The sequence below is a fragment of the Rattus norvegicus genome, chromosome 7, assembly GCF_021556685.1.
Source record: "Rattus norvegicus strain SHRSP/BbbUtx chromosome 7, alternate assembly SHRSP_T2T, whole genome shotgun sequence".
Taxonomy (NCBI): Eukaryota; Metazoa; Chordata; class Mammalia; order Rodentia; family Muridae; genus Rattus; species Rattus norvegicus.
The window spans coordinates 7,085,444-7,113,266 of NC_141540.1; the positions used below are offsets into that span (position 1 = coordinate 7,085,444).

The 27,823-nt window shown below is 38.6% G+C and overlaps 1 protein-coding gene and 1 pseudogene across 1 annotated transcript; both read right to left on the reverse strand.

Moving 5' to 3' along the window:
* Or6c210-ps1 (olfactory receptor family 6 subfamily C member 210, pseudogene 1) lies at positions 3,382 to 4,312 on the reverse strand (annotated as a pseudogene).
* On the reverse strand, positions 26,541 to 27,476 carry Or6c35 (olfactory receptor family 6 subfamily C member 35). The gene has a single exon (NM_001001361.1). The coding sequence runs from the start codon at positions 27,474 to 27,476 to the stop codon at positions 26,541 to 26,543; it is 936 nt and encodes a 311-aa protein (NP_001001361.1).
* Positions 27,477 to 27,823: the final 347 nt, after the last annotated feature.

A 27,823-nucleotide genomic window follows, 5' to 3' on the forward strand; every position in this document is an offset into this window, starting at 1 on the left:
GATGAAGCAAAGAATTGCAGACCGACAGGAGCCGGATGTAGATAGCTCCTGAGAGACACAGCCAGAATACAGCAAATACAGAGGCGAATGCCAGCAGCAAACCACTGAACTGAGAATAGGTCCCCCGTTGAAGGAATCAGAGAAAGAACTGGAAGAGCTTGAAGGGGCTCGAGACCGCATAGGTACAACAATGTTAAGCAACCAGAGCTTCCAGGGACTAAGCCACTACCTAAATACTATACATGGACTGACCCTGGACTCTGACCCCATAGGTAGCAATGAATATCCTAGTAAGAGCACCAGTGGAAGGGGAAGCCCTGGGTCCTGCTAAGACTGAACCTCCAGTCAACTAGACTATGGGGGGAGGGCGGCAATGGGGGGAGGGTTGGGAGGGGGACACCCATAGGGAAGGGGAGGGGGGAGGGGGATGTTTGCCCGGAAACCGGGAAAGGGAATAACACTTGAAATGTATATAAGAAATACTCAAGTTAATAAAAAAAAAGAATACATTTCTTCATAAGTGATCTAAGATTATATTTGACATTTGCTAGCTACATCAATTAATAAATATTATACAATTTTCTGAAATACAATGCTTCATTTATGAATAGTAACAAAAATTTTCAAAGTCCAACTGAGGTTTAAAATAAAAACTCACAAATATTTGAATAAATGGTATATTTTAAAACTACATCTATTGTAAATATCCTTTTCCAAAAAAGAATATGAAAGAAATGAGCTAATTTTGGAGTCTTAGTCAGACATACATATAAAGAACAATTTTTAATATAATTATATTGGATTATTCAAAAATTCTCTGGAAATTGTAATTCCATTTTAAACAAGAAACTGAAGATTAAAAATGTAGGCAACTCACCCAACACCAGAAATCCCATCAAAGGCCTATTTGTGGTTTTATATTTAGCCTTCCTAATGCTAAGCCTGCATACTTCTTTTAGTTTTTAATGACAATAGATTTTTCCATACAACATATTTTGATTACAGTTTCTCTTCCCTCCTCCTAGATACCCCCTGTCTCCCCATCTGTCCTACCTAGGCCATCTTTTTCTCTTTGTTTCGAAAACAAACTACCAAACAAACAAGAAAATACAAAGATATAATACAGACACATACTTTCTCTCTCTCTCTCTCTCTCTCTCTCTCTCTCTCTCTCTCTCTCACACACACACACACACACACACACACACAACTCTCTCACATACTCACACATAAAACAATTGGGAATTGTAATGTTTAAACAAAATAGCAGTGAAACAAAAAAAATCCAAGAAAAGAATGATGAGACAAAATATACCCTCAAATACCCTCTGAGTTCATTTTACGGTGCTCCTACACTGCAAGACATGGGCCAAGCACTGAAGTGTGATTTGTATACTCAACAAGACCCTATTGTAGAAAACCAAATTTTCTTTTGTGAGTAGTTGTCTATTGGAGATAACTTCTTTGCTAGGAATAGAGACTGTCTGCTTCCCACTCTCAGTGCAGGGAACCCATTTGGCTTAGCTGTGTGCAGTCCCTGTGTATGTTTCACTATGTCTGTGAGTTCATATGTATGTTAGCCTGCAGAGTCTGGAAGGCATTGTTTCTTTTGTGCCTTCCATCCTCCCTGGATTTTGTAGTCTTTCTGCCTCCTAATTTTGGGGATCTCTAAGTACTTAAGGAAGTTGTTTGTCCTCCTACTTAGGAATAAGTATTCCAATGTCTCTCACTCTCTGCACATTGCTCAGTTGTGGGTCTCTGTATTTGTTCCCATCTACTACAGGAAGAAACATATTTAATGATGGATGAGCAGAACACTGATCTAGCAAACTTTTGTTATGAGCCATTACATTGGTACAATAATCAAGGAGAAAAATAGTATTTGGCTTTTCCCTTTGTCCATGGCCCTTCTGGTCCCAGGATTTTGGCTACTTGGACTGTGTCAGGCATGGGTTCCATCTTAAGCAGTGGATCATTAACCTATCAGATAAGATAGTTTACTGCTGTTATAGGGGCCAAACTATGACTAGAGGCTCCTTGTGGAAAGCCCACTAGTATTATTCGTTTGGCATTGTATTAAGCTGACTTTCAGTGAATAATTGTACTCAAAGTTTAATGCAACAATCAACTGTTATAGAAAAAAATCTCTTCAGTTGGTGGCAATAAACAGACACAGAATTGGTCAAGTAGCAGGGGATAAGAGACTTCGGAATGCTAAGCTATAAATTAGTTGTCTGCATCACAACCTGTGTGAACCTGTGTACTCTTAACTGTCAATCCATCTCCCCAACCCACAATTAAAAAACTCTTTCTTTCTTTCTTTCCTTCTTTCTTTCTTTCTTTCTTTCTTTCTTTCTTTCTTTCTTTCTTTCTTTCTCTCTCTTTCTTTCTTCCTCCCTCCCTCCCTTTCTCTCTCTCTTCTCTCCCTCCCTCTCTCTCTTCTCTCTCTCTCTCTTCCTCACTCTCTCTTGCTCTTTATCTCTCCCCCTCTCTCTTTTAGTTTTCACAAATGAATCAATATTTCTATGAGGCATTTATAGTTTTCTTAAGTTATACTTTAGGATATCTTTATGGTAGAGATTGTTTAATAAGGCATTATATTTTATATTTAAAACAAGACTAAGAATAATTTGTACTTACTGCAAATTTTACAATAGGATTATAGACTAATCATTTTCATTATAGTGTAATTGTGAAAGCATTAACAATATTATTAAATCAAGATTTAATATTACTTGTAATTTTAAATCTACTTGTTCTAAACCCATTCTTTTTTCTCAGTTTATTTTTTAGATTTACTAATAAAATACTAGTGGTCCTTCGATAACTATGGGTTATTCAGTAGTCAACTAAAAGGTGGGGGGACATTTGAATAAAATTTGCATATATAGTGCTCAGTTTGTTCTCATAATTAACCAAACATTATGGCTATTTACATAGAAATTAACTTGTGTCCAGCACTTTTGTTAATCTGGAGATAATGTAAAGTATCCAAGAGAATGTACATAGGTATACAGAGACATCTAATATAAGGCACATATGCATACAAATAGTTTAGCATGCTTGTGAGTGTTCTAGAACCAATTCTGTTAGTGTACCAAGAAATAAATAGAACTTGTCAAGTTCCTCATGAAAGCTGAAGTTAGAATAGATAATAAACACATTTATTCACTGATACTGCTACATCATTGCCTGATGTTTTAACATTTTTTAATGTGAAGGCAAAGTTTTATTTCCTGAAAGTGTTTCATGTGAAGAAATTCTAGAGACATTTAAATGTGATGAAGTTTCCCAGTTAAGTTAAAGATAAAAATTTTAAAGTACAATTTATGGATGACATATTTTCAATAAAAAGTCATCTCTCTATAGTAGTAAATTTTCCTACTTCTTGAAGAACAGTGCAATTCTTTTAACAGAGTCATTGAGGGCTTGTCTGACTTGCTTGTTCCTCAAGGTATAAATGAATGGGTTCAACATGGGAGCAATGGAAGTGGTGAGAACCATCACACCCTTGTTGATAGCCACTGAGTCCTTTGCTGAAGGTTTGATGTAGATGAAGATGCAGCTGCCATAGGTTATAGAGACCACAATCATGTGGGAAGAACAGGTAGAAAAGGCCTTTTTCCTCTGCTGGGCAGAAGGGAATCTTAGAATGGTCTTGATTATGTACACATAGGAAAGAACTACACACACAAGAGTCATGATAAATGTCAACACTGCACAAACTATCACTATCTGCTCTATGAGCCATGTTTCTGTGCATGAGATCTTTAGGAGAGGGTATGCATCACAGACAAAATGGTCAATAACAGAGTCACAGAATTCCAGATTGAGGCCCAGGCTAAGTGGTGGCAGGATCACAAACAAGCCAGCTGCCCAGCAACAGAGGATAAGTCTTGTACAGATCCTGCTGCTCATGATGGTGATATAGTGCAGGGGTTTGCAGATGGCTACATATCGGTCATAGGACATGATGGCCAGCAGAAAAAATTCTGTCACACCAAAAATCAGTACAAAATATTTGTATGATACAGTTGTTATACGTAATTGTCTTGTCACCTGTTGAGATGTTGTATAAGTATCTGGGAATGCAAGCAGTTGTAAATGAAATTTCTAGGAAGGAGAAATTTTGTAAGAAAAAGTACATAGCAGTCTTTAGGTGTGAATCTATAAAGGTGAGGAAAATGATTGTGAGGTTCCCAGTCATACTCAGCACATAGGTGAGAAAGAGAAAGATGAAGATCAGAGCTTTCAGTTGTGGGTCATTTGTCAGTCTCAGTAGGATGAATGCTGTTACTGTGTGATTTCTCATAATTAAATTGTTACCTCTACCCAGTTTGCATTTAAATTTTTGAGATATCTGTACAGCAGTAAGTATTAACTGGGGAAATATTATGATATCCAACAAATTTTTACCTCTACTTAGTTTGCATGTAAAATTCAGTGATATATCTGTCCAGGAATAGTAGTTTATGGGAAAATATTATGAAACCCAACTCATACACATATGTACCTTCTATTTATAAATATGGATGCACTGGTTGCTTAAGTCTTACAATGTTTGATCTTTTCTGGGTAGATTTAGAAAATCAAATTGCCCTGTCTACACATTTGAAAATGATATGTGTGCTTCCTTCTCTTTGCATATGATTCTCAACTTATTATTTTTTATTCAACTGCTCTTGTGTTGCGTTCATGTTGCCCAAACGGTTTGACTTGACTGCTAATGCTTTCTGAGACTGAGTTCCTCCTTGGAGTCTGAATACTAAAGTAAAATCTTTCACTGTCTTTGGTCTGTGTTTCTTGAGTTTTTTTATTTATAAAAATTACAAATATTTTCAGGTTTGGGTTCAGTTTCAGGTTGTTATAAGCTTTATATTTGTGACAAAATATGCTGGCATCTAGTATTATAATTACAAAGAACCATATTTTCTTTAAACAGCTCCTTTAATTATTAACTCATCTCATCCTATTAATTTTAGTTAAAATTACATTATTATCTTATCTTGGCATAAAGGAAAAAATGCATTGAGAGAATGTTCATTGTACAGTAAGATGATGTGATATATAAGATATATATTTGAAAAAAATCATCGCAATTGCTTTTAGTGTTTAATTTTGGAATTCACTTGAAATACCACTGCCAATATCATTAAGTAAAAAAAGCCATATTTAATTGTTAAGCCTGTCCTCATAACTATCTCAACTTCACTTTCTTTCAGTTTTGCCCTAATATGGAACAGATGTTACTATTCCTACACATTCCATACTGAAACACTAAATATTCAGTTTTTGTTATTAGCACATTTGAATTCTTTCAGTTGACCCACAATGCTTTCTTTTTCCTGTCAATATGTTCAGTTGTTAATATACCAAAGTCACTTTTTGTCCATTTTATTTATATTTAAATTTATATCAAAATTACTCAAACAGCATGAAATTGCTGTTTCAATTCAGTAACTTTGCAAGTAGAATGTGTGTTTTTAACCACACAACATGTGTAGCACTCTTTCATATAAGGACCCATACGTGTTTTATCTGTCACCCTTCCTTGTAATTTTGAGACACTTGTTGATGCCTTTAATGTAGTTCTTTTTATTTTGTTATTTGCCAGCATAACTCTGTTTTCTTGAACGTTTAGTCTCTAAAAAGATTACTCCACAGATCAGTCATATAGCTGAGTAAACCTGGAACACAAGTCAAAAAAGGAAATACTTGATGTTGATACCTAATTCTATTTAATTTCATATCTTTTAATCAAGCCAGTATGTTATGATTACTAAACCTTTACTACAGGTTTCATACTGAGACAGCACTTACCTTAGCTATCAGGAGTAATCTTCCTCCAGTGCTTTTTGTTTCCAGTTCTGTTCCTGTTCCCCAGTTCCCAATCCTACAAATTTCTAGAGAATTGCATGTAGATATTTCGTACAGTTCTCACATTATCCAATTTTTATATGACCTTTTATTCCTTGTGCATTTTTCTTTTTTCTTTTTTATTAACTTGAGTATTTCTTATATACATTTCGAGTGTTATTCCCTTTCCCGGTTTCCGGGCAAACATCCCCCTCCCCCCTCCCCTTCCTTATGGGTGTTCCCCTCCCAACCTTCCCCCCATTGCCGCCCTCCCCCCATAGACTAGTTCACTGGGGGTTCAGTCTTAGCAGGACCCAGGGCTTCCCCTTCCACTGGTGCTCTTACTAGGATATTCATTGCTACCTATGGGGTCAGAGTCCAGGGTCAGTCCATGTATAGTCTTTAGGTAGTGGCTTAGTCCCTGGAGCATTTTTCTTTTGTTAACTAGAATCTTGCATAAGTTATGCAAGAACCACTGAAATTCAACCTTGGTTTTCATTGATGTTTAATATAAGTCTATTAATGCTGATGCCATATCCAATAACAAAACACTGTAAAGTGCTGTTTAAATTACTACTATATTGTAGTTTCCATCTATAATTTTAATACATCTGTGAAGAACTTTTAACTAGAGGAACATCGAACCTTAGTGTCAAAAGAGAACCTATAGTTAAAAAAACAGAATTCATCATACTCACATTTCTGGCAGTTGGTCACAGCCTTTCTCTCTTAGTTATTTAACCACAAGGATTCTTGTATATATATATTGTAAAATGATTTTTCCTTGTGACCATTGATTAAATCTAGTCATGCTTAAAAAAATAGTAGTCTTGGAATTCACAGGGGTTCATGATTTCTGTTTAATCATGTGGGTTAACTTTCTTATTGATCATGCAATACCATCATAAGAAATGTCTTACTTTTTCTAGCCCTGAAAAACAGGTTCAAAAGAATGGCTGATACTTGGAAAGAGCTGATGTTCTGAACTCTTTGCTTAGAAAGAGGGTTTTCTAATATTAAGATCAATACTTATTATTATTTTGACACATCTACAGCCAATAAACACAGGAGTCCTTGGTGACCCAGGCTCAGAAATAACTATGAATCATTTGTGGGAACAGGACCTTTGGAGACTAAGAGCATCAAAATCACTTACAGGAAACTGCAAGGAAATTGTAGAATCTAATTAAAAGAAAATCTAGCCCAGTTTCTTATAATTAATGCTTGGTATGCGAGCTGTAAAAGACTTAGTACTCACTTTCTGTATTACCAATTAGTTATGTGGTAAATAAATCACATAGGTTTAAAACAGTAGTCAGTTTTATTCTATGTGAATAATGTTTTAATTTTATTTTTAAAAAGTTAATATCAGAGGACTGTTTCTCTCCTTTCACTTTTATACGGATTCTGGAGATCAAATGTTAGGTTTATACAACAGGTGTCTTTACTCAAGAGCGGTCCCATAATATTATTTTAGGAAGTCAAACTAAGGAGCTGAAGAGAAGGTTCAGTGTGAAGAGTAAAGTGCTTGATGTGAAAATGTGGGGGCCTGCGTTCTAATCCTCAGCACCCTATGAAGTTATTTTTGGTAGTGTGACTCTCTAGTCACAGTGCTTTTGTGGAAGGTAGGATGTAGAGGTAGGAAAAATCCATGGAAGCTTATGGGCCTGCCCTCTTGGCATTTTGCCAGAATAGACCAGACTATTTTATAGGCAAATAAATATTGTAGATCCAAGCATTTATGGGATGGTGTATATGTTTACTTTTCTCCTTTGGTGGCAAGCAGAATATCTTCTGGTACCATGAACACTAGTTACTATAGGTAATGGCTCTAGGTAGTAACTAGTTAAACTTCTTTGTTTTCAATAAGTTGTGTAGGTATTGTCTTCAGCAATAGGAACTTACTCTCAGTTTGTGGCAATAGCCTACGTTGTTTTGGAGTTCCTATGGCTCCTCGTTGGCTAAAAACCTGACTAGATATAGTGTTGTCCCAGCTTCATTTGGTGATAAGAGTTGTTCAGTTGGGACTCCAATTTCCCCATCATTTGGCAATTTCATTAGTATCATCTTCATAAATGTATATTTTTTGGATTTTCTACTGTATTAGGTTTCTTATGGTGTCTTTGACCTTTCTTGCTCCTTCAGTCCTTCCCCTCTACCATAAAATTTCCAAACTTGCACCTGATGTTTGGCTGTGGGTCTCTGTATCTGCTTCCATCAGTTGTTGAGTGAAGCCTCTCAGATGTCGGTTGTGCTAGGTTCCTGTCTGCCAGTATAGCACAATATCATTAATAGTGTCAGGGGTGGGTTCTCCTTCATGGCATGGGTCTCAAGTTGGGCCAGTCAGTTTTTGGCCATTACCTCAATTTCTGCTCCCTCTTTATCCCTGCACATCTTGTAGACAGAAAAATTGTGGGTTGAAAGTTTTGTGGCTGGGTTGATGTACCCAACCTTTCATTGGAAGTCTTTTCCAGTTACAGGGGGTGGACATTTCAGGTTCCCCTATTGCTAGTAGTCTGGGCAAGGTCACCCTCATAGATTCTGGGAAGTTTCCATTGTGCTAGCTTGTTTTCTTCTTTTTTTTAAAGCTCAAATCAGAGATGCTACAGAGTAAGTTCTAGGGTAGTCAAGGCTACCTAAACCTTTTATGATTTCATTTTTTTAAACAACTGAGTAATATTCCATCCTGTAAATGTACTACATGGTTTTAATTTATTTATCATTGACAGAGTATAGGTTCCCAATTTTTAGCTATTATGAATCAAGTGTTTTCTGAGTATATGCCCAAAAGTGAGAGAGCTAGATTATGCACTAGATATATTTCCATCTTCCCAAGGAACTGCCAGACTGATTTCCATAGCAGCAGTATGTTTGTACTCCCACATGCCATGAGTATTTCCATTACTCTACACCTGTGACATTGTGAGCTGTCAATTATTTTATTGATCTTAGCCATTATGACAGGTTTAAGACAAAATCACAAAGTAGTTTTGATTTGCACTTCCTTCAAGGCTAAAGACATTGAACAGTTTTTTAAGTGTTTCTTAGCATTTGAGTTTCCCCTTATGAGACTTCTCTGTTTAGATCTGAGCTCCATTTTTCATTGAATATTTTGTTTATTTACATTTCTTTTTTATTTTATTTTTTAAATCATATTTGTCAAATGTTATCCCCTTTCCTGTTTCCAGTCCATAAACCCCATATCCTATCCCCTATCCCCCTTCTTCTCTGAGGGTGTTCCCACTGCCAACCACCCACCACTTCCCACCTCCCAGTGCTGACATTCTCCTACACTGGGGAGTCCAGCCTTGGCAGGACCAAGGGTTTTTCCTCCCATTGGTGCCCAACAAGGCCATCCTCTGCTTATGCAACTTCAGCCATGGTTCTGTCCATGTGTACATTTTGGGTAGTGGTTTAGTCCTCTGACTGTTTGGTATTGCTGTTCTTATGGGGTTGCAAACCCCTTTAGGTCATTCAATCCTTCCTCTAATTCCCCCAAAGGGGGTCCCTTTCTCAGTTCAGTGGTTTGTTGTTAGCCTTCACCTCTGTATTGGAGATGCTCTGCTTGTGTCTCTCAGGAGAGATCTATATCTGGTCCCTTACAACATGCACTTTTAGCTTCATCAATCTTATCTAGTTTTGGTGACTATATATATATATATATATATATATATATATATATATATATATATATATATATGGTCCACATGTGGATTAGGCTCTGAGTGGCCATTCCTTCAGTTTCTGCTCTAAACTTTGCCTCCATAGCCACACACACACACACACACACACACACACACACACACACACACATACACACACACACACACACACACACACACACACACACACACACACACACACACACATTTTCCCCCCTTTTAAGAAGGAATGAAGCCTCTGCATTTTGGTCATACTTCTTGAGCTTCCTGTGTCTGTGAATTGCATCTTGGATAATTCGAGCTTTTGGGCTAATATCCACTTATCGATGAGTGCATACTATGTGTGTTATTCTGTGATTGGGTTACCTCAATCAGGATGATATTCACTAGTTCATTCCATTTGCCTATGAATTTTATAAAGTCATTGCTTTTGATTGTAGTACTCCATTGTGTAGATGTACCACATTTTTTGAATCCATTCCTCTGTTAAAGGGTATTTGGTTTCTTTCCAGCTTCTGGCTATTATAAATAACCCTGCTATGAACATATTGGAGCCTGTGTCTTTGTTATGTGTTAGAGCATCTTTCGGGTATATGCCCAAGAGAGGTATAGCTGGGTCCTCAGGTACTAGAATATCCAATTTTTGGGGAAACCTCCAGACTGATTTCCAGAGTGGTTATACCAGTTTGCAATCCCACCAACAAAGGAGGAATATTCCTCTTTGTGTTGATATAAGGGGAATTGGTCTGATGTTCTATTTCTTTGTTGTGTCTTTGTCTGGTTTAGTTATAACCATAATTGTGGCTTCTTAGAAGGAATTCGGTAGAGTTCTATTATGTAGATTAGTCTGGACCGTTTTGGTATTAGGTTTTCTATGAAGATCTGATAGAATTCTCTACTAAACACAACTGGTCATTGGCCTTTTTTGGTTGGAAGACATTCAATACGTGCTCTATTTCTTTAGGGGATATGGCACTGTTTAGATGGTTTACCTCTTTCTGATTTTAACTTTGGCACCTGGTGTATGTCTAGAAAATTGTCCATTTCCTCCAGATTTTCCAGTTTTGTGGAATATAACCTTTTGTATTATGATCTGCGGATTTTTTGAATTTCCTTGGATTCTGTAGTTATGTATCCCTTTTCAATTTTGATTTTGGTAATTTGATTACTCTCTCTGTGCCCTCTGGTTAGTCTGGCTAAGGGTTTTTCTATTTTGTTGATTTTCTCAAAGAACCAGATCCTTGTTTTCTTGACTCTTTGTATAGTTCTCTTTGTTTCTATTTGTTTGATTTCAGCCCTGAGTTTGATTTTTTCCTACCATCTACTCCTCTTGGGTGTATTTGCTTCTTTTTAAAAAATTGGGTATTTTATATTTACATTTCAAATGTTATTCCTTTTCCTGGTTTCCTGTCCATAAGTTCCCTATCCCCTACTCTTCCCCCTCTTCTATAAGGGTGTTCCCATTTTAATCCTAGAGGTTTTAGTTGTACTATTAAGCTGCTAGTGCATGCTCTCTCCAGATTTTTTTGAGGCACTCAGAGCTATGAGTTTTCCTCTTACCACTGCTTTCTTTGTGTCCCATAAGTTTGGGTATGTTGTGCTTTCATTTTCATTAAATTCTAAAATGTCTTTAATTTTTTTATTTCTTCTTTGACTAAGTTATAATTGAGTAGAGCACTGTTAAACTTCCATGTGTATGTGGGCTTTCTGTCCCTTTAGTTGTTATTGAAGGCCAGCCAAAGTCTGTGCTGATCTGATAGGATGCCTGGGATTATTTCATTCTTCTTGTATCTCTTGAGGATTGTTTTGTGACCATTTATGTGGTCAATTTTGGAGAAGGTACTATTAGGTGCTAAGAAGAAGGTATATTCTTTTGTTTTAGGACAAAATATTCTATAAATCTCTATTAAAGTCATTTGGTTTATAACTTCTGTTAGTTTCTCTACGTCTCTGTTTAATTTCTGTTTCCATGATCTGTCCATTGATGAGAGTGTGGTGTTGAAGTCTCTCACTATTATTGTGTGAGGTACAATATGTGCTTTGAGCTTTAGTATGGTTTCTGTTCTAAATGTAGGTGCCCTTGCATTTGGATCATAGGTATTTAGGATTGAGAGTTAATTTTGGTGAATTTTTCCTTTGATGAATATGAAGTTTCCTTCCTTATTTTTTGATAACTTTTGGTTGAAAGTCAAATTTATTCAATTTTAGAATATCTACTCCAACATGTTTCTTCAGACCATTTGCTTGGAAAGTTTTTCTAGCCTTTTACTCTGAGGTAGTGTCTGTCTTTGTCCCTGAGCTGTGTTTCCTGTATGCAGCAAAATGCTGAGCCCTTTACATGTATCCAGTCTCTTAGTCTCGTTCTTTTTATTGGGGAATTGAGTTCATTGATGTTAAGAGAGATTAAGGACAGTGATTGTTGTTTTCTGTTATTTTTGTTGTTAGAGGTGGAATTATGTTTGTGTGTCTCTCTTCTTTTGGTTTCATTTCCAGGAGATTACTTTCTTGCTTTTTTTTAATGGTGTAGTTTCCTCCCTTGTGTTGGAGTTTTCCATCTATTATCATTTGTAGGACTGGTTTTGTGAAACATATTGTGTAAATTTTGTTTTGTTTCTCCATCTGTGTGAATTGAGAGTTTTGCTGGCTATAGTAGCCTGCGCTGACATTTGTGTTCTCTTAGGGTCTTTATGACATCTGCCCATGATCTTCTGGCTTTCATAGTCTCGGGTGAAAAGTCTGGTGTAATTCTTATAGGTCTGCCTTTATATGTTACTTGACCTTTTCCCCTTACTGCTTTTAATATTCTTTCTTTATTTTGTACGTTTGGTGTTTTGACTATTATGTGACGGGAGGTGTTTCTTTTCTGGTCTAATCAACTTCGAATTCTGTAGGCTTCTTGTATGTTTTTGGGCATCATTTTCTTTAGGTTAGGGTAGTTTTCTTCTATACTTATTATCTTTAAGTTTGATCTTCTCATTGTTTCCTGGATTTCCTGGATGTTTTGGGCTAGGAGTTTTTTTGTGTTTTACATTATCTTTGATGGTTGTAATGATGTTTTCTATGGTATGTTCTGCCCCTTAGATTCTTTCTTTTATCTCTTGTATTCTGATGTTGATGCTTTCATCTATGACTTCTGATCTCTTTCCAAGTTTTACTATCTCCAGGATTGTCTTCCTCTGTGCTTTCTTCATTGTTTCTATTTCCATGTTTAAATTCTGGATGGTTTTGTTCAATTTGTTCACCTGTTTGGTTGTGTTTTCCTGTAATTTTTAAGGGATTTTTTTTGTTTCCTCTTTAAAAGCTTCCACTTGTTTACTTGTGTTGTCCTCTATTTTTTTCCATTTTTATTAAACTGGGTATTTCCTATTTACATTTCAAATGTTATTCCCTTTCCCAGTTTCCAGGCCAACATCCCCTTAACCCCTCCCCCCTCCCCTTCTATATGTGTATTCTCCTACCCATCCTTTCCCCATTACCGCCCTCCTCTGTACAAACCTGTTCACTGGGGGTCCTGCCTTGGCAGAACCAAGGGCTTCTCCCTTCCATTGGTGCCCCTACTAGGCTATTCACTGCTACCTATGAATTTGGAGACCAGGGTCAGTCCATGTATAGTAATTTCTGGTTGGTTGGCATTGTTGTTCATATGGTGTCTCAAGCCCCTTCAGCTCTTTCAGAACTTTCTCTGACTCCTTCAACGGGAGTCCTGTTCTCAGTTCAGTGGTTTGCTGCTGGCATTCGCCTATGTATTTGCAATATTCTGGCTGTGTCTCTCAGGAGAGATCTACATCCGGTTCCTGTCAGCCTGTACCACTTTGCTTCATCCATCTAGTTTGGTGGCTGTATGCATATGGACCAAATGTGGGGCAGGTTCTGAATGGGCGTTCCTTCAGTCTCTATTTTAAACTTTGCCTCCCTATACCCTCATAATGGTATTCCTGTTCCTTTTTTTTGACATTTGAAATCATTTTATTATTAACAGATTTTTTAGCTAGGAGACATGTCTATTCTTTTTTTTTTAAATCTTTATTAACTTGAGCATTTCTTATTTACATTTTGATTGTTATTCCGATTCCCGTTTTCTGGGCCAATATCCTCTTTCCCCTCCACCTCCCCTTCTAATGGGCTTCCCCTCCCCATCTTCCCCCATTACCACGTTCCCCCAATAATCCCATTCACTGGGGGTTCAGTCTTGGCAAGACCAAGGGCTTCCCCTTCCACTGGTGTTCTTACTAGGCTATTCACTGCAACCCATGAGGTTGGAGCCCAGGGTCAGTCCATGTATAGTCTTTGGGTAGTGGCTTAGTCCCTGGAAGCTCTGGTTGGTTGCCATTGTTGTTCATATGGGTCTCAAACCACTTAAAGCTCTTTCAGTCCTTTCTAAGATTCCTTCAATGGTGGTCCCGTTCTCAGTTCAGTGGTTTGCTGCTGGCATTCGCCTATGTATTTGCTGTATTCTGGCTGTGTCTCTCAGGAGAGATCTACATCTGGCTCCTGTCGGCCTGCACTCCTTTGCTTCATCCATCTTATCTAATTGAATGGCTGTATATGTGTGGGCCACATGTGGGGCAGGCTCTGAATGGGTGTTCCTTCTGCCTCTATTCTAAACTTTGCCTCCCTATTCCCTGCCAAGGGTATTCTTGTTCCCCTTTTAAAGAAGGAATGAAGCATCCGTATTTTGATCATCTCTCTTGAGTTTCATGTGTTCTGTGTATCTAGGGTTATTGGAGCATTTGGGCTAATATCCTTTTACCAATGAGTGCATACCCTGTGTGGTTTTCTGTGATCAGGTTACCTCGCTCAGGATGATACTTTCCAGATCCATACATTTGCCTATGAATTTCATGAAGTCATTGTTTTTGATAGCTGAGTAATATTCCATTGTGTAGATGTACCACATTTTCTGTATCCATTCTTCTGTTGAAGGACATCTGGATTCTTTCCAGCTTCTGGCTATTATAAATAAGACTGGTATGAACATAGTGGAGCATGTGTCTTTGTTATATGTTGGGGTACCTTTTGGGTATATGCCCAAGAGTTACCTCTTGCTTGGAAAGTTGTTTTAGAGCCTTTCACTCTGAGGTAGTTTCTTTCTTTGTCCCTGAGGTGTGTTTCCTATAGGCAGCAGAATCCAGGGTCCTCATTGCGTATCCAGTTTGTTAATCTATGTCTTTTTATTGGGGAGTTGAGACCATTGATATTGAGAGATATTAAGGAATAATGATTATTGCTTCCTGTTATATTCATATTTGGATGTGAGATTATGTTTGTGAGCTTTTCCTCACTTTGTTTTGTTGCCAAGACCATTAGTTTCTTTCTTTTTCTAGGGTGTATCTTGCCTCCTTATGTTGTGCTTTACCATTTATGATCCTTTGTAGGGCTGGATTTGTAGAAAGATATTGTGTAAATTTGGTTTTGTCATGGAATATCTTGGTTTCTCCATCTATGTTAATTGAGAGTTTTGCTGGATACAGTAACCTGGGCTGGCATTTGTGTTCTCTTAGGGTCTGAATGACACCTGTCTAGGATCTTTTGGCTTTCCTAGTCTCTGCTGTGAAGTCTGGTGTGATTTTGATAGGTCTGCCTTCATATGTTATTTGATGTTTTTCCCTTACGGCTTTTAATAATCTTTCTTTGTTTTGTGCATTTGGTGTTTTGACTATTATGTGACGGGAGGAGTTTCTTTTCTGGTCCAATCTATTTGGAGTTCTGTAGGCTTCTTGCATGTTTATGGGCATCTCTTTCTTTAGGTGAGGAAAGTTTTCTTCTATGATTTTGTTGAAGATATTTACTAGTCCTTTGAGCTGGGAGTCTTCACTCTCTTCTATACCTATTATCCTTAGGTTTGATCTTCTCATTGAGTCCTGGATTTCCTGTATGTTTTGGACCAGTAGTTTTTTCTTTTTTCTTTTTTTTCGGAGCTGGGGCCTTGTGGTTGCTAGGCAAGCACTCTACCACTGAGCTAAATCCCCAACCCCCCAGTAGCTTTTTCTGCTTTACATTTTCTTTGACAGTTGTTTCGATGATTTTTATGGAATCTTCTGCTCCTGAGATTCTCTCTTCTATCTCTTGTATTCTGTTTGTGATGCTTTTATCTACAGCTCCTTGTCTCTTCCTTTGGTTTTCTATATCCAGGGTTGTTTCCCTGTGTCCTTTCTTTATTGCTTATATTTCCATTTTTAATTCCTTCAACTGTTTGATTGTGTTTTACTGTAATTCTTTTAGGGATTTTTGTGATTCCTCTCTATAGGCTTCTACTTGTTTATTTATGTTTTCCTGCGTTTCTCTAGGGGAGTTCTTCATGTCTTTCTTGAAGTCCCCCAGCATCATGATCAAATGTGATTTTAAATCTAGATCTTGCTTTTCTGGTGTGTTTGGATATTCAGTGTTTGCTTTGGTGGGAGAATTGGTCTCCAATGATGCCATGTATTCTTGGTTTATGTTGCTCGGATTCCTGCGCTTGCCTCTTGCCATCACCTTGTCTCTGGTGTTACCTTGTTCTGCTATTTCTGACAGTGGCTAGACTGTCCTATGGGCCTGTATGTCAGGAGTCCTGTAGACCTGTTTTCCTGTTTTCTTTCAGCCAATTATGGGAACAGGGTGTTCTGCTTTCGGGCCTGTAGTCTTTCCTGTCTACTGGTCTTCATCTGTTCCTGTGGGCCTGTGTCCTGAGTCCACCAGGCAGGTCATTTGTAGCAGAAAAGTTGGTCTTACCTGTGGTCCTGCAGCTCAAGTTGCTCGTGGGGGACTGCTTTTGAGCTTTCAGTGAGGGCGGCAACCCGGAGGGCCTGTGCTGCCTTTTCCTGGGGCCCCCTTGCACCAGGGTCCTAAGTTAGGTGTTTTCCTCTGGAGTCAGAAATGTGGGCAGAGTGTAGTCTCTTCTGGCTTCCCAGGTATGTCTGCCCCTCTGAAGGTTTAGTTCTCCTTCCCATGGCATTTGAGTGCAGAGAACTGTTGAGCAGTTGCCTTCAGGTCCCGGCGGTGGGTGTCTGTACTGCGGGGGGTCTGCTGTTTGAGTGCCCCTATCTTCCAGTTCCCAGAGTCCATATACAGTTTCCTCTTGGGCCAGGGATGTGGGCAGTGGTGGGCAGTATTGGTGGTCTCTCCTGCTCTGCAGTCTCAGGAGTGCCCACCTGTCTGGGCCGTGAGCTCTCTCTCCCAAGGGGTTTGGGAGCACTGAGCTGTGGGCCGGGTTCAGCGAGGTTGGGGCTCCAGCTAAAAACCATACATGTCCGGTCCCAGAGGAATTTTGCCCCTTTGTGTCCTGAGTCCACCAGGCAGGTCATTTGTAGCAGAAAAGTTGGTCTTACCTGTGGTCCCATGGCTCAAGTTGCTCATGGGGGGCTGATTTTGAGCTCTCAGTGAGGGCAGGAACCAGGAGTGCCTGCGCTGCCTTTTCCTGGGGCCCCCTTGAACCAGGGTCCTAGATGGCATTATGTTTTTTTCTCTGGAGTCAGAAATGTGTGATCATGTAGTTTTTAACTTTCAGTTTGCTCATATAGTGGATTACTTTGATGGTTTTCTGTATATTAAGTCATTCTTGCAAACCTGGGATGAAGTCTACTTGATCATGATTGATGATTGTTTTGATGTGCCCTTGGATTCGGTTTGCAAGAATTTTATTAAGTATTTTTTATCTTTTAAATTTTTTTTATCTTTATTAACTTGAGTATTTCTTATTTACATTTTGATTGTTATTCCTTTTCCGGTTTCCGGGCCAACATCCCCCTAGTCCCTCCCCCCTCCCCTTCTGTATTGGTGTTCCCCTACCCATCCTCCCCCCATTACCGCCTTCCCCCCCAACAATCACATTCACTGGGGGTTCAGTCTTGGCAGGACCAAGGGCTTCCACTTCCACTGGTGCTCTTACTAGGCTATTCATTGCTACTTATGAGGTTGGAGCCCAGGGTCAGTCCATGTATAGTCTTTGGGTAGTGGCTTAGTCCCTGGAAGCTCTGGTTGCTTGGCATTGTTGTTCATATGGGGTCTCAAGCCCCTCCAAGCTCTTCCAGTCCTTTCCCTGATTACTTCAACGTTGGTCCCGTTCTCAGTTCAGTGGTTTGCTGCTGGCATTCGCCTATGTATTTGCTGTATTCTGGCTGTTTCTCTCAGGAGAGATCTACATCCGGCTCCTGTCGGCCTGCACTTCTTTGCTTCATCCATCTTATCTAATTGGGTGGCTGTATAAGTATGGGACACACGTGGGGCAGGCTCTGAATGGGTGTTCTTTCTGCCTCTGTTTTAAATTTATTAAATATTTTTATGTCAATATTAATAAGGGAAATTGGTTTGAAGTTGTCTTACTTTGTTGGGTCTTTGTGTGGTTTTAGTAAAAGAGTAATTGTAGCTTCATAGAAGGAATTTGGCAGTGCTCTGTCTGTTTCAATTTTGTGAAATAATTTGGACAGTATGGTATGAGGTCTTCTATAAAGGTCTGATAGAATTCTGCACTCAACCCAGCTGGAGCTGGGCTCTTTTAGGTTGCGAGACTTTTAATGACTGCTTCTATTTCTTTAGAAGTTTTGGGGTTGTTTAAATGATTTATCTGTTCCTGATTTAACTTGGTACCTGGTACCTGTCTAGGAAATTGTCCATTTCCTCCAGATTCAAGTTTTGTTGACTGTAGGTTTTTGTAGTAGGATCTGATGATTTTTTGAATTTCCTCTGACTCTGTTGTTATGTCTCCCTTTTCATTTCCGATGTTTTTTTTAATTTGGACACACTCTCTGTGTCCTCTCGTTAGTCTGCCTAAGGGTTTATCTACCTTTTTGATATTCTCAAAGAACCAGCTTTTGGTTTTGTTGATTCTTTCTATGGCCCTTTTTTTTACTTGGTTGATTTCAGCTCTGAGTTTGATTATTTCCTGCCTTCTACTCCTCCTGTGTGTATTTGCTTCTTTTTGCTCTAGAGCTTTTAGGTGTGCTGTTAAGCTGCTGATATATGCTCTCTCCTGTTTCTTTCTGAAGGCACTCAGAGCTATAAGTTTTCCTCTTAGCACAGCTTTCATTGTGTCCCATAAGTTTGGGTATGTTGTACCTTCATTTTCATTAAATTCTAAGAAGTCTTTAATTTCTTTGCTTATTTCTTCCTTGACCAGGTTATCAATGAGTAGAGCAATGTTCACTTTCCATGTATATGTGAGCCTTCTTTTCTTATTGTTATTGAAATCCAGGTTTAACCCATGATGGTCTGATAGGATGCGTGGGATTATTTCTATCTTTCTTTACCTCTTGTGACCTGTTTTCTGATCTATTATAGGGTCAAGTTTGTAGAAAGTACCATGAGGTGGTAAGAGGAAGGTATATCTTTTTGTTTTAGGATAGAATGTTCTATAAATATCTGTTAAGTCCATTTGGTTCATGGTTTCTCTTAGTCTGTCTATGTCTCTGTTTAATTTCTATTTCCATGATCTGTCCATTGATGAGAGTGGGCTGTTGAAATTCCCTACTATTATTGTGTGAGGTGCAATGTGTCCTTGGAGCTTTAGTAAGGTTTTTTCATGTATGTAGGTGCCCTTGTATTTCTAGCATAGATGTTTAGGATTGAGCATTCATGTTGGTGGATTTTTCCTTTGATAAATATGAAGTGTCCTTCCTTATCTTTTTTTGACGACTTTTGGTTGAAAATCTATTCTCGTCGATATTAGAATGGCTACTCCAGCCTGCTTCTTGGGACCATTTGTTTGGAAAGTTGTTTTTCAGTCTTTTACTTTGAGGTAGTGTCTGTCTTTGTCTCTGAGATGTTTTTCCTGTAGGCAGCATAATGCTGGATCCTCATTACGTATCCAGTTTGTTAAGCTGTGTCCTTTTATTCGAGAATTGAGTCCATTGATGTCGAGAGATATTAAGGAATAGTGATTGTTGCTTCCTGTTATCTCTGTATTTGGAGGTGAGATTATGTTTGTGTGCTTGTCTTCTCTTTGTTTTGTTGCAAAAATATTAGTTTCTTGCTTTTTCTAGGGTGTGGCTTGCTTCCTTGTGTTGGGCTTTACTATTTATTATCCTTTGTAGGGCTGGATTTGATATTGTGTAAATTTGATTTTGTCATGGAATATCTTGATTTCTCCATCTATGTTAATTAAGAATTTTGCTGGATACAGTAACCTGGACTGGCATTTTTCTTCTCTTAGGGTCTGTATAACATCTGTCCAGGATCTTCTGGCTTTCCTAGTCTCTGCTGTGAAGTCTGGTGTAATTCTGATAGGTCTGCCTTTATATGTTACTTGATCTTTCCCCCTTGCTGCTTTTAATATTCTTGGTTTTATGCATTTGGCTTTTTGACTATTATGTGATGGGAAAAATTTCTTTTCTGGTCCAATCTATTTGGGATTCTGTTGGCTTCTTGTATGTTTATGGGTATCTCTTTCTTTAGGTTAGGGAAGTTTTCTTCTATGATTTTTTTCAAGATATTTACTGGTCATTTGAATTGGGAGTTTTCACTCTCTTCTATACCTATTATCCTTAGGTTTGTTCTTCTCAGTGTGTCCTGGATTTCCTGTGTGCTTGGAGCTAGTAGCTGTTTCTATTTTACATTATCTTTGACAGTTGTGTCGATAATTTCTATGGAATCATCTGCTCCTGAAACTCTCTCTTCTATCTCTTGTATTTTGTTGATGATGCTCACATCTGTGACTACTGATCTCTTTCCTAGGTTTTCTATCTCCTGCGTTGTCTCCCTTTGTGCTTTCTTTATTGTTTCTATTTCCATTTTTAACTCCTGGATGGCTTTGTTCATTTCCTTCTCCTGTTTTGTTGTTCTTTTTCCAGTAGTTCTTTAAGGTATTTTTGTGTTTCCTCTTTAATGCCTTTTAGTTGATTACTTGTGTTATCCTTTATTTCCTTAAGGGAGTTATATATGATTTTCTTGAAGCCCTCTCTCATCATGATAACATGTAATTTTAAATCTAGATCTTGCTTTTGTGGTGTGTTTGAATTTTCAGTGTTTGCTTTGCTGGGAGAATTGGGTTCTGATGATGCCATGTAGTCTTGGTTTCTGTTGCTTGGGTTCCTGTGCTTGCCTCTTTCCATCAGGTTGTCTCTGGTGTTACCTTGTTTTGCTATTTCTGACAGTGGCTTAACCATCCTATAGGCTGGTATGTTAAGAGTGCTGTAGAACTGTTTTCCTGTTTCCTTTCAGCCTGTTATGGGAACAGAGTGTTCTGCTCTCGGATGTGTAGTCATTCCTGTCCACCTGCTTTCAGCTGTCCCTGTGGGCAAAAACGAGAAGGGCCTGCCCCTCATTCTCCTAGGTCCCTGTGCGCAGGGGACACAGATGCCACTAGGCATTTTCCTCTAGAGTCAGAAATGTGGACAGAGAGTAGTCTCCTCTGGTTTCCCAGGCGTGTCTGCCCCTCTGAATGTGTAGCTCTCCCTCCCACAGTATTTGGATTCAGGGAGCTGTTTGACTAGGTCTGTTCAGATCCGGGCAGTCTGGACTGCAGGGTTCCTGCAGCTTGACTGCTCTTATCTTCCTGTGCCCTGAGGCACTATACAGTTTCCTCTTGGTCCAGGGATGTGGGCAAAGGCGTGCAGAAGTGGCGGTCTCTCCTGACCTGCATTTTCAGGATTGCCCACACTTCTGGGTGATCAGCTCTTTCTACCATGGGGTTTGGGAACAGGTAGCTGTGTGCCGGGATCAGCGAGGTTCGGTTGTGAGCTAGAAACTGGAAGTGTCCAGTCCCAGAGGAATTTTGCCTTTGTGTGTCCTGAGCCCTCCAGGTAGGTAACTTGGAGCAGAAAAGTTGGTCTTACCTCTGGTCTTGGGCCTGAAGTTGCTCCTTGGGGGTAGCTTCAGCTCTCTGTGAGGGCAGCAGCCAGAAGGCTGTCCTCTATTTTTAAAATTCTGTTATTTATGTCCTTCTTAAAGTCCTCCATCATCTTCATAAAGTGCGGTTTTAAATCTAAATCTTGCTTTTCCGGTGTGTTTGGATATCCAGTATTTGCTTTGGTGGGAGAACTGGGATCTGATGATGCCAAGTTGCCTTGGTTTCTATTAGGTTCCTGGGTTTGCCTCTTGTCATCAGGTTGTCTGTGGTCTTAACTTGTCTTGCTGTCTCTGACAGTGGCTTGACCCTCCCGTATGCCTGTGTGTCATCACTCCTATAGTTCTCTTTTATTTCAGCCCTATCTGGGAACAGACAGCTGCTCCTGGGATTGTGTGTACTGAAGCCTCTAGGCAGGTCACTTTGAGAACAATAGTGGGTCTTACTTCTGCTGAAAGGTGTATCAGTGCTTCTGGCAACTGGCTTTCAGCTCTTGGTGTAGGCAGAAACCCTAAGGGTCCTGTCCCTGACTCCTCCTAGTTTTCCATGCCCAGATGGGACAGAGAGAGGGCACTAGGCAGTTTCCTCTTTGGTCAGGATTATAGGCAGAAGTAGTTGTCTCTTGTGATCTCTCAGGATGTCCATACTTCTAAGAGTCTAGTTCTCCCATCCATAGGATTTGGATCCAGAGAGCTATGGGTACAGTTCAGTTCTGGATGTAGGCAGAAACTGGAAGGTTCCTGTGTTGACTGCTAGGTTCCTGTATCTGGAGTGTATTAAGCAGGTTCCTCTTGAGCCAGGAATGTGATCACAAGAGGTGGTCTCTCCTGAGCTCTCAGGATTGTCCATACTTCTGACATTCCAGCTCTTTCCCCCATAGGATTTGAGTACAGAGAGCTGTTGGAGCTGTTTAACTCCAGGCCCATGTAGTCTGTCCCAGAATGCTGCCTTTGAGTGTCCTGAGGCCACCATGTGGGTTGCTTGGAGGAGGAGGGTTGGTTTTACCTCTGCTCTGAGCTGTGTTGGTGCTCTTGGAGTCTGGCTTTCAGCTCTTGGTGAAGGCAGCTAAAGTTTCTTTTATAAATGTGGGTGCCCTTGCATTTGGAGCAAAAATGTTCAGAATTGAGAGCTCATTTTGGTGGATTTTTCCTTTGATGAGTACGGAGTTTCCTTCTTCATATTTTTTGTTAACTTTGGTTGAAAATTGACTTTATTCAATATTAGAATGACTACTCTAGCTTGTTTCTTGGGATCATTTGCTTGGAAAATGTTTCCAGCCTTTTACTCTGAGGTAGTGTCTGTCTTTGTTATGGAGACATGTTTCCTGTATTCAGCAAAATACTGGGCCCTGTTTACATATCCCTTTGATGTTTTGAATATTTTGTGATGTGAGGAATTTCTTTTCTGGTCCAATCTATTTGGAGTTCTGTAGGTTTTCCATATATACTGGCATCTCTTTCTTTAGGTTATGGACTTCTATAATTTTGTTGAAGATGTTTACTGGCCCTTTAACTTGGAAATCTGTGTCTTTTTACTGGAGAACTGAGTTAATTGATGTTGAGAGATATTAATGACCAACAATTGTTACTTCCTGATATTTTGACATCTGTGTTATTAGTGTGTGTGTGTGTGTGCGTGTGTGTGTGTGTGTGTGTGTGTGTGTGATATTTCTCTTCTATTGGTTTTAATTTTGTAAAACTATATCTTTTTTTGTCTTGAATATAGTTAGCCTCATTGGGTTGGCATTTTCATTCTACTATCCTCTCCAGTGCTAATTAGTGGAACAATATTGTTTAAACTTGGTTTTGTCATATCTTTGTGTCTCCGTATACGATGATTGAAAATTCTGCTATGTATAGTAACCTGTGCTGCTATCTGTGGTCTCTTAGGGTCTGCAATACCTCTAGTGATGCCCTTCTAGCTTCTAGAGCCTCAGATGAGAAATCAAGTGCAATTCCAATAGGACTGCCATTATATGTTTCTTGGCCTTTTCCTGTGCTGCTTTTTATTTTCTTTCTTTGTTCTACTTATTTAGTGTTTGATCATTATATAGTGAAAAGATTTTCTTTTTTTATCCAATCTGCTTGATGTTCTTTAAGCTTTAAGTTTTTTTGACCTTTATCAGCATCTCTTTTCTTTGGTTAGGAATTTTTTTCCATTATTTTGTTTAAGATGTTTTTCTGGCTTTTGATCTGGGAACTTTCTTCTTCTTCTTCTTCTTCTTCTTCTTCTTCTTCTTCTTCTTCTTCTTCTTCTTCTTCTTCTTCCTCTTCCTCTTCCTCTTCCTCTTCCTCCTCCTTCTCCTCCACCACCACCACCACCACTACTACTACTACTACTACTACTACTACTACTACTACTACTATTCCTATTATTCTCAGGTTTCATCTTTCCATAGTTTCTCAAGTTTCCTAGACATTTTGTGTCATGAACTTTTTACATATTGCATTTTCTTTCATTGATATATTGATATCTTCTATTGGATGTTCTATACCTGAGATTCAATCTTCCACTTGTATTCTGTTATTGATGCTTATGGGTGGGTGTACTTCTGTTTCAGCAAAAAATAAAAAATGGCGGACCACTTCCCATGCTTGTGCCATCATGTGATTCATCATGGCATCAGCCCTTTTTTTCACTTAGAAAATAAAACTTTCTGTGAAACTTCAATTTTTAGTGGATACCTGCCTTATACCTTGGTTTCCCACCTGTTGCAGTAAAAAATAAAAAAAGGGGGCAAAATGGTTCCTGCATGCACCATTGTGGTCTATCTCTCTCTCTTGCTAGTTCCAGCTCTGTGGGGCCATTGGAACTAACGCTAATTTATCTCAGTGGCTCCATGCTGTCCTCAAGTACTCTTTGACCCAGGCAGCAATCTCTCTACCCATCTAGTTCCCAGGGCAGGTTGTTATCATGCCAGGCATACACATCACAGCTCTGTGGTAGGCCTAGCATGTCCCACCACCATACACTCTCTTGAACTCAATTAAGTTGCCACATGAAAGAACCCAACACACAATATCCTCTGATCCAATGGATAAGATATAATTTGCCCATCTAGACAACACAAAGTCCTGTACACAATCATCCCTTAAAAATAGTCATAACAACCTTTAACTAAGCACAGAGAAGAATCTTAACATAGTTCCTATTCTTTTTCCTATGTTTTCCATCTCCAAGATTGCCTTAGTTTGTATTTTCTTTATTATTTCCATTTCCCTCTTTAGGTCTTGGGTAGTTTTATTTATATCCTGCACCCGTTTGATTGTATTTTCTTGTATTTCTTGGTATTTCTTTGTTTCATCTTTTCGTGCCTTTACTCATTCCAATGTATTTTTCTGTATTTTCTTAAGGGATTTATCCTCTTTAAAGGCCACTATCATTTTTATAAGATTAGATTTAAAGTTCTCTAGTCGTGCTTCAGTTTCATTAGGTTATTAAGGTTTTGTAGCAGGTTAGCTGGGCTCTGGTGGTGCCATATTGCCCTGGGTCTTGTTAATTGTGTTCTTATGTTATCCTTTAGGCATCCAGTTTTCCCTGGTGTTGACTGGATAATCCTGAAGGCAGCAGGATTTCTTGGGATGGTGGGAAGAGCAGTGGCTAAGACAGTAGAAGTCAGTGTACCCTACTCTGTTGGCTGTGTCTTAGGCAGATTCCAATCTGCTGGTTGTGTTGTGGGTGGATTCTACTCTACAAGCTATATACAATCCAGAACAAACTGGGGTGACAGGTGAATATGTTGGTCCTGCAGGGTTCCTAGCTGGTTAGTTTTGGGGTCCCTAAAATTTTCCACAGAAGGCAGGGTGCTCTTGGGGTCCTATGAGTCTTCTTTGGAATGAGGAGCAAAGCCAGAGCTAGACAATGATGGTCAGGGGACTGAGAGCATCCCTATTTCCACTTCCCTGCCTTAAACTGTTTTCTCCATTTCATTCTGTTTTCTCTTGTTGTTGTTTTCATACATTTCGTTATGGATATTTTGCATATACTCTTTGAGGACCTCTAACATATTTTAAAGCATATTTGAAGTTCTTGTCTTATTCCTATGCTATATTGCATTTCTCAGGGCCTATAGTAATGAGGCTGCTGCACTCTATTGGTGCCATACTATTCTGGTTGTTATTGACTGTGTTTTAATGCTAGCATATAGATATCTGAATTTAGGCTGATTGTAATTCTAGATGATGATATCTGGTTGTGTTTGTTGGGTGGGTTTCTGTTGCCCTCTCTTAGGAAAATGTGATGGCTGTGGGTTGCCTAGTAGGAAATGTTTTTGAGATACTATGATGTGTGCTACTAGGTGTCCTTGGTAAAATGTGTTTCTAGGTATTGGGAACTGACACTAAAGTATGGGAATGAACAAAATGGGTGGGGTTTAAGCATGTCCAGAGGAAGGAATAAAACAGTATGTGTCACCAGAATCTTCATTGACCCGTAGGAATTGGAATAGAGAAGCAGAAGTGGTCACAGTAAGTTGGAATGACCTTGAGAAATTGCATTTGGAAGATATGAAGGATAGTGAATATTGTCTATATGATTCCTTGGCTGACATGGCTCACAGGTTTTCAGGGAATCAAGCAACATGCTACCATTTTTCCCATTGCTTTGCATAGATTTTCATCTTTTTAGTTTTCTATTCATTTTTCTCATCATGTATGGATTCCATGTCTTAGGTTTTAACTGTAACAACTAACTGCCCCCTGAAAAATTCTGTGACAATTTGGTCAATGAACTTAAATCAGTTTCTTGTTCACTTAAATGGCTAATTGAGGTTTCAACTTGGTAGTGATTGGGAAGGTCTTCTTAGAGCATTTTATAGAGGAACTATTAAATGATCATTCATAATCAGTACAAAACATAGAAAATCATTTAAGAATTGCCATCTTTTTTTTCTAAGTGATAAATGGATAATGCATACTTTTATAGGCCATGTTTATCAGTGGTACATATTCTTTACACACTCATTTGATTAGCTACAGCATGAAATAAAAAGGCACATGTAAAAGTGAAGAAAGTATGGTAGAAAACTAGAATCTACTGTGTTTTCAGGGATAACAGTCATACAACAGTTTCAGATTGACTGAAAAACTAAACATATTCAAACAGTTTGGTTTGAATCAAGATAGATAAAGTCATGTTCACTGTATGCAAGTTTAAGAAAAAAGTGTGAGTATAAAAAGATTTAAAAAGCAAGAATATAGAATAATACTATAATTAATCTTCAGATTTTACATTCATTCTTCTTTAAGTTTAATATTCTTTAATTTTTACATATTTGAGCGGAATGCAAGTTTTTTAATTGAGTAATTGAAAGCTTGCTTTACTTGCTTGTTTCTCAGTGTATAAATAAAGGGATTCAACATTGGTGAAATTGATATGATAATAAGTGAAATCCCTTTATTGATAGCTACATCATCCTTGGATGAAGGTTTGACATAAATGAAGATGCAACTACCATAAGTAATAGAAACTACAATCATGTGGGAAGAACAGGTAGAAAATGCTTTTTTTCTTTGTTTAGCAGAGGGAAATCTCAAAATGGTCTTGATGATATAAACATAGGAAAGGACAACACACACAAAGGTAATGATGAATGTCAATACAGCACCAACTATTACCATCTGTTCGATTAACAATGTGTCTGAACAAGAGATTTTCAAGAGAGGAGCTGCATCACAACAAAAATGGTCAATGATATTTGAGTCACAGAATTCCAGGCCTAAGCCTAGACCAATTGGTGGGAGAATGATGATCAGTGCTGCTACCCAACAGAAGAAGATGAAATTCTTGCACACCCTGCTATTCATGATGGTCATGTAGTGCAGAGGTTTACAGATGGCCACATATCGATCATAGGACATGATAGCAAGGAGAAAAAATTCTGTAACTGCAAAGAGATCTATAAACAGCAGTTGACTGGCACAAGCAATATAGGTAATGGACTTGTCCCCAGATGATATGCTGTATAGAAATCTGGGAATACAAGCAGTTGTGAGTGAGATTTCTAAGAAAGAGAAATTTTTGAGGAAAATATACATAGGTGTTTTAAGATGGGGGTCAATCAGAGTGAGAGTGATGATGGTTAGGTTGCCAGATAAACTCAACATGTAAGAAAGGATCAGAAACATGAAAAGCGGAATTTGAAGCCGAATGTCATCTGTGAGACCCAGCAAAATGAAGGTTGTTACTGTTCGATTTCTCATTCTTGATTATTGTCTCTGGCACAATCTGGTTGAAAAATAACAAAGATTCCATAAAACCTCAAAATTGATTCAGGTGCCAATCTCAAGACAAGCTAACTTGAGGGTCATTCCTGTAGTATTGTTGGTTAATGAAGAAGCTAGTACAAATTGATGTTTGATCATTTCTTTATGTCACATAATAGCTCTTTTCTGAATCACAGATTTTATACTTCTATTTTTATGGGCCTACAGCCTGGCTATTATACTTGATTGATACTAGTTTAGTACATAATCTTATAAACATCATTTAATAAAATTTTTCCTTTAAATTAATATCTTCTGGCCCAACACTCTGCTTTTCTCCAACT